This window comes from Chelon labrosus (genome assembly GCF_963514085.1).
Source record: "Chelon labrosus genome assembly, chromosome: 7".
NCBI lineage: Eukaryota > Metazoa > Chordata > Actinopteri > Mugiliformes > Mugilidae > Chelon > Chelon labrosus.
The window spans coordinates 8,002,532-8,015,467 of NC_140343.1; the positions used below are offsets into that span (position 1 = coordinate 8,002,532).

Sequence of the window (12,936 nt, forward strand, 5' to 3'; positions counted from 1 at the left end):
TAGTGGGCGCTGTGTCTTTTTTTGCCAGTCGGGCTAATTTTTTTTTCTACTTCCTGCTTCACTTTCAACAATGGCGACGGAAACTTTCGGATCTCCTGAACCTCCTCGGTTAACCTTTTCTCGATGTGTCCCATCTTTATTGATCCAAAACAATCGATTCGAAAATTGGAGAAGCTGCCGGAAACGCTGAAGCGGAAGTTAATCTGAAACATGTACGTAATCTTGTACAGATTATCCTGATCCTTGAAAACTTTCACGTGAGTTACAGGATTAATACAAATTAAGGAGACATTCAGTATCTTTTAGATTACCTTTACATCCAAAACCTGTAAAATTACTAACTAACTAATTATGCTATCCCAGCTACATACTATAGCAGCAGCCTGTGTAGTTCATTTACGGGAATACTAAACATAATGCTGTTGAGGCGCTGCATTATATGTAGAAATAAGTATGCAAGATTAATTAAAGTATCAATCTAACTTGGCTAGCTAGCGCTTAAAGTTAAGCTAGCTCACGTTACGTACAAGTCTTTTCCTCCGGGTGTGACCAACTCTCTTTAAATATTTCTTTCAATCTCCATTGTTTTAAAAAAAAAAAATTTAAAAAAAAAATCAAGAGGTTTTAAAAAAATGGCGGTAACGTCAAATTGTATAAGTGAACGACACAAACCGGTGTGTGTGGAGGGTCTGGGGTGAGGCGGCTTTGGAGGGGGAAGGGAGGGAGAGACGCTTTCGGGAGCAAGAACACAAGCACGACATTGTTTGAGACGTGCAAAAATATGTCCGACTCGTTATGAGACCAGGGCAAATTTGACCCTGGCGGCCCGCCATAGTATTAACATTGTATGGAGACACTGGACTGTAATATTTTCCTATTCAATGGATTATGTAATGGTTACACTACCCATTAAAATCCAACTGAAAATTTGCTCCGATCAGACTGAGCAGTCTGTTCTGACTGCGACGGTTACATGAGGCATTTTTGTTCTGATTGGGCTAAACAATACTGAAACTGGCCGGTATTTTCCCTTTGTGCACCGACAATACTTTTTTTCCCCCATATTGTTATTTGTTTGGATCACAATGGCCTTAGTTCAGTAAAGTTTAGTGCCCTGCTACAATAGTTTCTCGTGCGTAAGCCATAAATACACTCAAGTTTTGTATATGTAAGGGGCAACGATAATAAAAAAAGTGGGGTCTGAGAACTCTGCAATCATTAAGGGAAATCAGAGAGTTAAATCGAAGTGTTTAACACGTCTAAAATAAACCCACAATGTTGTATTACGTGTGCAGCGAAGGCAACAATGACACAAACTCTCTGAATGCTTCCTAAAGCCATTGTACATCACCTCCTCAGCCGTGTCGAATACAGAAAAAGGCTTATTTCCACAGTAACTGGACGCCCTTTGTTCACATCCCATAATTACCGCCGCCTGCAAAAAGGCTGTGATTGAAGCCAGGAACAGGGAAGTGCACCGCGACCCACTGACCGCTTGTACACCTAATCAGCCGGCCGCTACTCCTATTAGGGTTTTAACAGGGGCCTGAGGCGCAGCCCACAATTACTGCTACTGCACCACAAGGAGCACACACACACACACACACACACACACACACACACACACACACACACACACACACACACACACACACACACAAGAAACGCACATGCCTCTCTCACTAGAGGACGTAAACTTTAACACAGAAATGCCGCACACCTCCACACACAGCGCTGTCCGTGCATGGCAATTAGCTGCAGTGGAATTTGTATTAAAAAGGGGGAAAATGGACCAGTGTTCGGCTGAGGAGTGTTTCCATGGCTGGGGGAGGGGGAGAAAGCGCGGCTCGAGTTTTTACCAAGTGACTTAAGAGGAACCAGAAACTTCCAGCAGCGCAAGTTAAAGCTAAGGTTACAGTCTGCCACAGTGCAGCCAAAACCAACCTGTGTTCTGCAGATTACCCGCGCTCTCCCAAGCGCTGGGCTCCACACTGCGTTCTCTGATCCGTCCAACCAGACGGTCGGGCTCGCAGCACCCGCTGGTGCCGGTGCAGCCACAGGACTGGTGTGAGTGGCGCTTGCTCTGCCAGCCAGCCTTCAACCACATTGGCAGCAGCGTTTATTGCAAGACTAGAACTTAATTTGAACTGCAGGAGTGATATAGGAGTGTGTGGAAGAACGACAAAATTCTATCCTGCAGAGTTCAGCATTCGAGTGTGAACTTGACACTGCAACTCTTGCTCCTCTTTAGATAATTTATTGAATTAGTGCAACTCCACCGGTCAGAAAAATGGATGTGTTGCATCCAGTGATGAACAGAAAGCTTAAAAACTTTGAATACTATCAATAAAAACTGAAAGGAATTTGAATTCGTTCGGCAAGATCAGGAACGACATGTCCTAAATATCAATGGTGCCATTATCTCAAATTGTTATTCTCAGAGCAGGAGTTCATGCAGTATGCCAGTAAAATGTCAGCAGCACAGATTTGACAAATGGGGGGGTGGGGGGTGGGGGGGGGGGGTTATCAACCAAATCTAATTTCTTTACTTGAATAGAGCCATTTCCAGTTGTCCTTTTTCCTCCATTTCTTAAATGTCACCATGCGAGGACGGCTCCGGCTCCATCTGGGCTGAGACTGACAGCCGTGACACGGTCTAACACTTGAAGCCAGACTGCCACACTGAACTGGAACACCGCCGTAACTCCGTGTGTCACTCGCATTTAAAAAATCGTGTCGTACGCATTCACATTTCCTTTTGTTTTTGTGATTAGTTGAAGTACTGGCACCTGTCTGATTCATGTTACACCAAAGCACAACATCAGGTAATTGCAGACTTGTTAAAAACAAGTGCAGGTTTTATCGCCGTCGAAGCCACTGACCTTCAATCTTTTCAATATTTTTCAAAACTGACCCGCAACTCCTGAGTTGTACGAGGTAAAATTGCCGTTTTTGTCAATGGAGTCTGGTGGCTTTGAAGAAAGCAATATAATGGCTTTTGGTTCCCCATCTGAAAAGGCTGTCTAAAATTGTTAATACAGAATACATTTAAATTGGTGGGCCTTGTTTCTGGTAGCCACAATACATCCCAGCAGTTCATTATGTTTAGTTTTTGGGGGCATGCCGATTGCCGTCTATTGCAGGTAATACCGCAAACAAAATGCCTCAAACAACAACACCGGCAAGAAGCCAAACTATTCCTTTTATAGAGTTTCCTCATTCCCTACAGTTCTCAGTGTATAGGTAAAAACAAAAGCACTCCAAAGCCTTTGTTAAAACAACAGAGACATGGTCCAGAAATACAAACATTAGGGGCAGCCAGCAGTTTCAATTAATGATAACCACCCTGACAGCACATGCCACTGAGTAAAACAAGCAGGACACACTCGTAGGACACATTCAAAGACGGACACAGGCAGTGAAGAGGGATGCAGGGAGGGAGAGAGGGACAGATGTCTGTGTTTCTCCCTGAATAATGAATTTCCGGAGGAGAAACTTGTCAAGAGAAGCCGGAGGTGGCTCATCTCTGCAGCTCCTTGCCCTCTCTCCCCCCTGCTCTCTCCCGGCCCTCTCTTCCTCTGCAGACACCCTCCTAATTGAACCTCGCCTTGGCTCGGGGACGCTGCCCCTCTGCCCGGAGTGAGCAAGCGAGCCAACTATGCCAGAGCTGTCATCTGAATTAGGATGGAGCCCGCCCGCCTGGGGAGGGCCATGTGTAGAATTTTTGGGAGCGCTCCTTGAACTGGCGATAAAATACTTAAAACTCTTCAAACGCCGCCGCACGATGAGCGAAATTGACTTTGGCGCGGCCGCTCATTAAAACGTACCTACAGGTGATGCTAGTTCAAAAGCCAAGTGTCACTGTTTTAGCTGGGGTTTCTGGGGTTCCCGGCGAGACGGGTTCAAGACTGCAATAATGATCCTCTTCAACAAGAAACCGTCGGAGCCGAGCGAGCGCCATTGGTTATTTAAGACAATAACATCTCTACAGAGAACTGCAGCGCTTCAAGGCCAATTTCAGCTGCCTCCGGAATAGTAAACACCTGCAACATGTTTCAGTGCGCCGACACAGATGGGTATACTAGCGCACGCTCAGAAACGCAGTCACAGGAGAAATGCAAACAAACATCAACCTGTCTGTTCTTGCTGGTGGCTGTTTACCACTCTGGTGTTTACTGTCACTCTTCCAAGATCCTCGACGCCGGATTGCAAACACACATGCACACAATCATGCCTGCGACCGATATGTCAGGAATCGTGCGCATAATTTGTCAACCTGGGCCCTGAAAAAAATAAATAAATAAAAGCGGCACACGTAATTCTGGCGTTTGTGGGTCATTTAAAAAAAATAAATCACTAATTTCTGCCTGCGCTCTGTTCCCCTCTCCTTCGAGCGATCTTATTCTGCCTGAATGAAGCTGTGCGCTCGTATTGTGAGCGGGAGGGAGAGATGAGTGGAAAAGCAGACAGAGAACTTCAAAGCCAATGAGACGGCAGCCATAGAATTTTAATAAACCCCCCTTTTTTTCCCCTCTGATGGCTGGTGCATGCGTCGACTGCTGCCGACTTGAACGCCGCACGAGTCCACCAGACAGACACCATGTGTGGCGCATGCATGCAAAAGGAGGTAGGCAGGCGCACACACACACACACACACATACACACATACACACACAAACAAGAAAGCAAGCAGGAGCCTTTGTTACTCACCTGCTGCACTTCTGTCTCTCCGTTTGATGTCTTCTCGGTGTACACAAATGAGCTGAAAATCCTCTGTGGAGAGAGAGAGGGAAGAAATGGTGAAGAAATGCTGCAGAGTCAAATTCAATAACTAAAAACCGTGACCTGAGGAAATGTCTGGAGAAGCAGATTTTCTTTCATGTGTTGGTGAGCAAAAAAAAAAAAACCTTTGTCGTTAAGATGCTGGACTCATTACACCTTCAAAAACTCTTTCAGAGTTTGAAAAACCGCTAAAAGTGAATTTGCAAATTTGCGCTTCACATCCACGCGGCCACTGAACCACCCGCACCTTTTTATGCACGCGTCACGATCGAGCTTCTTCGCATTCGTAAGGAACCCAGTCGAACCAGGACCTTTGGCGGCTACGTGCCTCTCGTGCTAATGAAGCCTGGCCGCTCTGATGAAGCTGGGTACTGAACCGCGCTCCGAGTGTGCAGAGTACAATTTGACATTTTGAGAACAAAGTGCATCAGCCAGAAATGAAAAAAATACCAAAAGCACCAGAGGCTGCCAAAATGAAAAAGGAAAAATAGTGAAACAAATGGTTGGAAACATCAATTTATATTACATTTCATGAATTAATAAATGCCTAGGTTTTATTTTTAATATTATTTTGTTGCAAGTAATGTTTATTTATTAAATTTTAGTTTTTATGTTTCTGTCCCCCAGACAGATTATTTGCCTTATTTCCACTTTTCCCATTTTTATTTTTTAAGCTAAAACTGCACAAATGTGTTCCTGCATTTCAACCGAAGCCTTAATATAGAACACCTTATTTGGCTCTTTACACGTGGACGCGTTAAAAAGCGACGCATCGACTCGTACAACGTCCCGCGCTAGAAGATAAATATCGGGTCGTGACAAAATCCTGTCCCCAAACACGGCAGAAAAAATCCCGACCGAAGGTAAGTAACTCTTATCTTCTTGTTTAAAATATCTGTTCCAGACATTTTAAAGCAAAATATGTTTGCAAAAACACCAGAATCAATGGATTTATTTTTAGTTAATGGCAGATATTTGCTTTTTGAAGCACTAATAACGTTGCAAACGGCCACATCTCATGCAGGTGTTTCAGCGCAGGAGCTCTGGTACTGTGTTGTGCATTTTGGCTCACTGGCTCGTCTAAATGCTCCAAAACCAACATTGATGCTATTTGTTACAGCTGTGCCTTTCCTGCTATTAAAAGACAAAATACAGGAACGTTAAGTTATGCTATTAATCTTATATAATCCTAAAATCATGGCACTGAACAAAGTTTATAAAGCATATGAAGGCTGGAAGGCTGCTCCAGTGTTTTATGTGTCTGATCAAATTTAACTTATAGCACCCAAAATATCTTCACACTCCCGAGTTTCCATCGTGACTCCAGATCCAGTGAGTAAGGCAGAGACATTAGCACTAGCGCTGATGCATTTCTCTGCTCAGACCAGTGCACCTGGAGGCATTTTATTAGCAGTCCAGAGAGAATGATAAACCTGACCGTCCGCCAGAACGACCAAACCGCACACCGAGACAGCACGGGCATTTACCTCGGGTTCTTGGTTAGGAGGGAAAATGCGTCACCTGTCTGGAGGTCAGCTATAATGCACAATAAAGTTCAGAATCACAAGCTTATGGTAAAAATCCCCCCACCATCCAGTCTGAAACATTTTAATAGGCCCTGATTTATATTGTTATGTGAACAGGAGGTGGAGTGGTGCATTACGGGACGGAGAAAATGAGTCCTGGTGTGACCGCAGCGCTCAGAAAGCCCCAGAGAAAGATTTCAAGAACTGCCATACACTACATAAGCTAACACAGACATTTATTCGTACGGTCTCTTGAGTCTCGTCGGCTAAATACCCCCTCTCTCTAACTCACACACACAGGCAGCAGTGCTGTGTGATGACTACAAACACAGTAAAAGCCAATGTTTGTGTTGAGGCAGCAGGTATAGGCAGGTGGTTCACTGTAACCTGCCCCACCGCACACACGAAACCTTAAATTGCCCGTCTCTGCGTTGCAACCATTTCCTGCTGCCTGTCCACGCCTTTTGTTTGACACATTCCAGAAGGCGCCGATTACCCAGAATGCACCATGCATATAAGTTACCTGGCCGGACCTGATTCACTACACACTTGCACCGACTTGATGATATTGAATGGCGCTACATTGAGGTTGAAGCCATGTCTACTCCTGCTGCTGCAGCAGCAGCACAACCATAGACTGTATACAAATATGGACAATGCGTCCCCACTTCCTTGCATTGGCCAAACTATTTTCCCGGGGATACGGGCAGCGCCATCTTGCGAGTTTGGAGCCCGAGTCTGTGCAGTACATACTCCAGACTCACTCGCGTTTTCGTTTAACTAATAATACGCTCTGCTCAACCTCCACCAGTTCCAAGGAAATGTTAAAGTAGTCACATGTTTCTATAGCGTCAAATAACTAACTAAAATGAAACTTATCCATAAAACGTACACTTGAACATGCATCATTATTATATTAACTACCTTAAATGACCATCCTGTAAAGATATTTACAGTGTATTTTAGTGTTTTAATTTGGCCCATCCACTAACGTGGAAGGGGTGGAGCTTACGACCTATACTGCAGGCAGCCACCAGGGGGAGCTCTACTTGCTTTGGCTTCATTTTTGAGGAGCAGTCCGTCTTTGTACGGCCTGTGAGCACAACCGCTAGGCACAAGCATCTCAGATGAGAAGATCCACCAGCTTTCGGACTTCAAGACGACAAGACATTTTGTTCAGTGTCAAAAAAACTTTTCCAGATTGTTTTGTCCAATTCTTGATTGGTGGCCGGTGCCTCGGGACAGTCGTTCTTGTTTTTCAGACAATAACTTAACAAAGACTCTCAGGTAGAGATCCTAATGGCTTAACACAAGGGTGATGACCGCTGTGTGTCTCAACTCACGGATTAGATAGACTTTACTAATCGACAAGGGAAATTTCTTGGTCACAGCAGCTCAGTTGCACATAAACAAACTCTTGAAAACCGCAAGTAAAAAAGAAAAATGGGTGTAAGATACGCAGGAATACATACTCTGAAAGTGACCGGAAAGGATGCAACTGTCCAATGAAATCTCTTCATAAAGCCCTTTTTTGAATCAGCATTGGTCTATGCAGATTACACTCTGGTAGATTAAGTAATCAATTACATTTCTGACAAACAAATAAATGTCTAAGTGACCAATTAACACACCAGCACAAACACAAAGTCATTAACAAAACAAAGTGTTATCCCAGATGGTCTAAATGGAGTCTGCAGTCCCTGTTATGACTGCGTGTTTTTGTTGTGCATATTCATTTTATTTTACAGGCCACATGACTAACAGTGGAGTGCTATACAAACAGTTTCATTATGTTATTATTACACACACAGCTGCATATTTCACTACTGAGTTATTTGCAAAGTGCAAAACCAAGCCCAGACAGTCTACAGTTCCACGCCCTTCTTAGTGGAAAAAAAAAAAAAAAAGCAGGTCCAAGATGTGGAACTGTCAAATAAACACGAACAAGCGCACACAAACAGAGCTGCCACTGCTGAGCAGGAACCGTGTGCTTTTAAAACTTAAGTCTACACTAACAAAAGAGAAAGAGGGGGGGCGGGGGGGAGAAACTGGCACCGGGGAGGGCACCTACATTTTTCCATCAAGCCCGCGATCCTGAAAAATTGGGAACAAATCCTGGAGCGAGAGAGAGCTCCTGTTGTTGATTAGCCACAGGTTAGCTGTCTTTCCCCCTGTGCCTTGAGTGTTTGTTGTTGGAGCTGCTTTGCGGTTTTCACAGCTATGGAGCAGTCGGGGAGGAATGCTCGGCTCTGAAACCTGAGAGCCCTGAGTTTGCCTGGGCCACCGTGGGCCTGTGGCCTCCCCTGACCCATAGTCAAACACTAACACATACGCAGACACACTGAAAACACAGTGTCAGGGCATACTTAGACTTCCCCGTGGACAGTTCCTCCCCGCTTACTTCTTCTAGATAAAGTTTGGCATTATGGAAAAAAATGAATTACCAATTGTTTGTGCATGTTATTATGGAATTAAATATTCTTTAAAGGCCGAACACATGGCGTGAACCAGTGTCATGTAACAAAAGCATTTATAGCCTGAGTTAGTCTTCAATGGAAAAGTCTTAACCACAGCTCAAACAGAAAACCTTTGCAAAACACAAATAATGCCGAAAACACAATTATTAAAAGCTGTGGAATAAAATCAGCCTGTAGCTAGAGTAGCAAGAGTATACTGAGCACACTTACAGCAGCAATCTTTCTGCTATCGAAGGACGGAAAGTTGCAAATAAATGAACTCTCTAAGACTATCCACATGTTGTTTTGTCCCCAAGTCAAAAGGAGCACCATAATAAGCACGCTTAAAAAGATCCAAATAGGCACCTTATTGACAGCTAAGCTCCAAAGAAATGCATTCAAACGGCTGTCTCATTGATCACAGAGCACCAGCCTTTGTCTCATTTGGCCACTTTTTAAATCCGTCCACCTTAGGGTTAATCCTAACCACAGTCCAATGGTTCTCAGGAATGGCCAGACCTCGGTGCTAGCTCGAACTGAGACCCACAGAGCTGCAGTTTTTCTCAGTCCTACGGTGCCGAGACGCATGTGTGTGGGTTGTTGAGATATACATCGAGCACACAGAGCAACCGACTTATCATTTAAACTATTTGCTCAGCTTTATCCAGACTAATTACTTAACTCGCTGCTCTAGCAAAAGAGGATTATGGGCGCTTTCACGCCTAGAAACCGGGAGCGTTCCCACCCCCGGGTCGGTTTGTTTGGGCTGGTGTGACCGCAGCTCTCTGTTCTGGAACGAATCAACCAAGCCCAGGTAGAGAGGGCTGTCTGAGCTCGCTCGCGTTCGCTCCCTGGAGCAGTTTGTAGTGTGAGCGCACATTACCCACAGACGGGTACGGCTACCCTTATAATTATATAACCCGAGTAATTTACCGATGTGGTTTTAGAAGAGGAGAGACTGTCAGGTGCGCTGCAGTGTGATGCAGCCAGACAGGCTACTTATAGTATCTTGGTTATAATTATGTAACCAAGCAGTTCATGTGATGATCACCCAACAGTGCGCACTGCAGCGCACCTGACAGACATGTCTGGCCACAGCTATGCATCCTCTCATCATATATATATATATATATATATATATATATATATATATATATATATATATGTGTGTGTGTGTGTGTGTGTGTGTGTGTGTGTGTGTTGTTATGCGTTGCCAGGATGCTCGATCAAACTAAACAGAGCACTGGTGCATTAGCCACACAGCAACAAATACTAGAGCCCCTCCTCACTGCTCCAGTTTTGACGCGATTATTTCCTGAAATCCAATTTTTACTGCAAAATTATAACCGATTGAGATCAACTGTCCTGGGACCACCGGCAGCCCCAGGGTTAAATGCAACCCTGTAACAACGTTGCATCAATTACTCTCTGACTCGGAATAAAATATAAGTGTGAATGCAACCTAAAGATTTATTTAGAGTACTGTGGTACTCGTGCGCTCGTCAGTCTGGATCGCTAAAACAATCAATTCGAAAGTTGCGTAGATGGAGAAGCAGGCGGAAACACTAAAGCGGAAATGCGCTACTACCAAGCGCACCAATCACAGCTCTTGCGGTCTGCGTCGCCGTGGCGCGTAGTTACATTTCTGGGGAGGTGCACGTCAGTTCTGCCGCTTCTTCTTTTGCACCCTGTTGCAGAAGCTCATGTCAACCGTGGGGACACTCTATGCACGCAGCATCGATTTGATCGGGCCTACGACTTCAGCTCTTCAGTCGGGCTCTCTTGTGAACGCCGTAAACTCCCCCAAGAGGTTTTTCTCCCTTTAAAGTGACTCTTTGTTCGCGGGCGAAGCAGCGAACAGGACCCGAACAGATGACGGATGACACCGACCACAGGACAAAGACAGAGTCGTGCGTGTGTGTGTGTGTGTGTGAGTGCGTTTTAAAGGAAATAAACGGATGAAAGGGCACAGATGCAGAATAATAAGAAGGTGGAGGGAAGAGTGAAAAGGAGAAAAATGAGACGAAAGAAGGAGACAGGAAGTGGAGGTGGGCCTAAATTGGGAAACCACCTATTACCAATTCAACCATCTTCAAAGGCTGCAGGGGAGCAGCGGTTCACGCTTATTTGCAATTGGACTGGAGAGTCTGCACGCAAAAATGCACACACAAACACACGCGCACGCACGCACACACGCCCGTTAATCCTGTCTTCAGGGCTTCAGTGGTCCAAGGTTCATCTGAGAACACACCGCAGGGCAAAACGAGAGCGTCCCTTGAGTGGGGCCCGAATTCAAAGTCGCTGTGTGCCAACCGTGAATTAAATAAATTGTGGGCTGTGCATGAGGAAACTTGCACGGGCCTCGCGCATGTGTGCAACCGAATACGTCGTTGTAAGGCCGTTTCTGTGAATGGGAAGGTCACAAATGAACACGTCTGGCTGCAGTGTGGATGTTTTCGAGCTGCACGGACAGAGATTGGTTCCCATACAACTGACAGATAAAAGCCCAGAGCCCAGGGGACAGTAACTGCTGCTTCCTCCATGCTGCTGGTATAACAGCCCTGCCTCTCTCCTTCCTTCAGTACTTTATCCCCCTTTGGCTTTTCCTCCCTCCCTCCCTCCCTCCCTGCCCCCAGCCAACTCTGCGCTCATTGCACTACAAAGGGTTGGAAGCCAAGGATTCAGCATTAGAGGTTTTCCTCTGATGTGCATGTGTGTGTTGTGTGTGTGTGTGCTTCCCCTAGACTCTTGCTATGTCTTCATCCTCAACCTTGCCTCCCATCTCGATTTTTTTTTTTTCAACGCTACAAAGCAGAGTCAGGAAACAGGCACCTGGGAGAGGAAAAGTGAAGGGAAGAGAGAGAGAGAGAGAGAGAGAGAGAGAAGAGAGAGAGAGAGAGGAGAGAGAGAGAGAGAGAGAGAGAGAGAGAGAGAGAGAGAGAGAGAGAGAGAGAGAGAGAGAGAGAGAGAGAGAGAGAGAGAGAGAGAGAGAGAGAGAGAGAGAGAGAGAGGGAGAGCTCGGTTTCTGTATTTTTTTTTCTCGCAATACTACAAACAAAGGCTGAAATAATTGCACCTGCAGTTTACAGCTTCACAGCACACAGGCCAGAACAACAGAAGAAAATTTCTACTCATTCATTTCTCTGTGGGATTAACCCCGGTGCAGTACGCTGGGAAGAAACACAGAAATGTTTTGCAGGATATATTCAAGATGTTTTCTATCAGTTGTGTGCAACGCAACTACAGCTGGAGCCGAAGTAAATAAAAGCTCGGTTGGGTTTATCTCTTCTAATCCTTGAAACATACAGACACAGCTATAGTGTAGGGTCACAGGAGACTTTGAAAGTATACATTACTGAACCATTCAGCCGATCAGCACCAATGAAAACCTTTAATAGGACAAATGTACAGAAATTTAAAATCGACACAGATCTATCGCTAATTTTCCAATTCCTCACATCTCTACTTTGCGCTCTGGCATTCCTCAGCTCACTGTTTGTCACCAGCAACACGAAAGCAGCCGACAAAGTTAGCATCTCGCCGATGAACAAAGTGGAGCATGCAGCAGGCAAAGAAACATAGATCTGTACGTGGTGGAGACCAAAACTGAGCAAAAGGGAGATTATCGGATTTGCAATCACCAGATGGACAGACACACAACTGTGTTGGACGTGTAGTTGTGCAACTGTTTGCTTACACATCAGTAACACGACTTAATAACAAGAATTAATGCTCTAAAGAAGCTACCAGGGAGAGTTAACGTTGTTTGCTAGCAAAGGTTTGCGCTTTTGTAGCTCTTTGAATACATCACATACGGATAAAAGTCATGCGCCATAATAGAGTTAGGCAGGAATATTGGCAAGTCATTTAATGGAAAATCCACTTCAAAACATCTTTATTAAATACAGATATGGAGAAAACATAACCCAATGAAAACTGTGTCGTTCAAAGCTAGTTTAACAGTTTAACACACAATTCATGGCAGAAGATTTCCAAATAATTAGTCACCAAGTCATTAAGGATTTGGTCTATCTTTGCCACAACAATAGAAGGAGGGGAAAAAAAAGAAGTAGGGAGGGGCATGTCAAAGCTGGACCACTAAATGTCACTATAATGACCACAGAGAAACCAAACCCTTGCTAATTAAGTGCGTCTCCATTTCAACCCAGCGG

The 12,936-nt window shown here is 44.8% G+C and overlaps 1 protein-coding gene across 1 annotated transcript in view; it reads right to left on the reverse strand.

Annotated features, from left to right (window-relative positions):
* The window catches only part of cachd1 (cache domain containing 1), a 90,678-nt gene that overhangs the window by 52,400 nt on the left and 25,342 nt on the right, over positions 1-12,936 (reverse strand). The window contains exon 2 of the mRNA XM_084547834.1: positions 4,711-4,773. Coding sequence (XP_084403960.1) covers positions 4,711-4,773 — 63 coding nt within the window. The remainder of the gene's footprint in view (positions 1-4,710; positions 4,774-12,936) is intronic.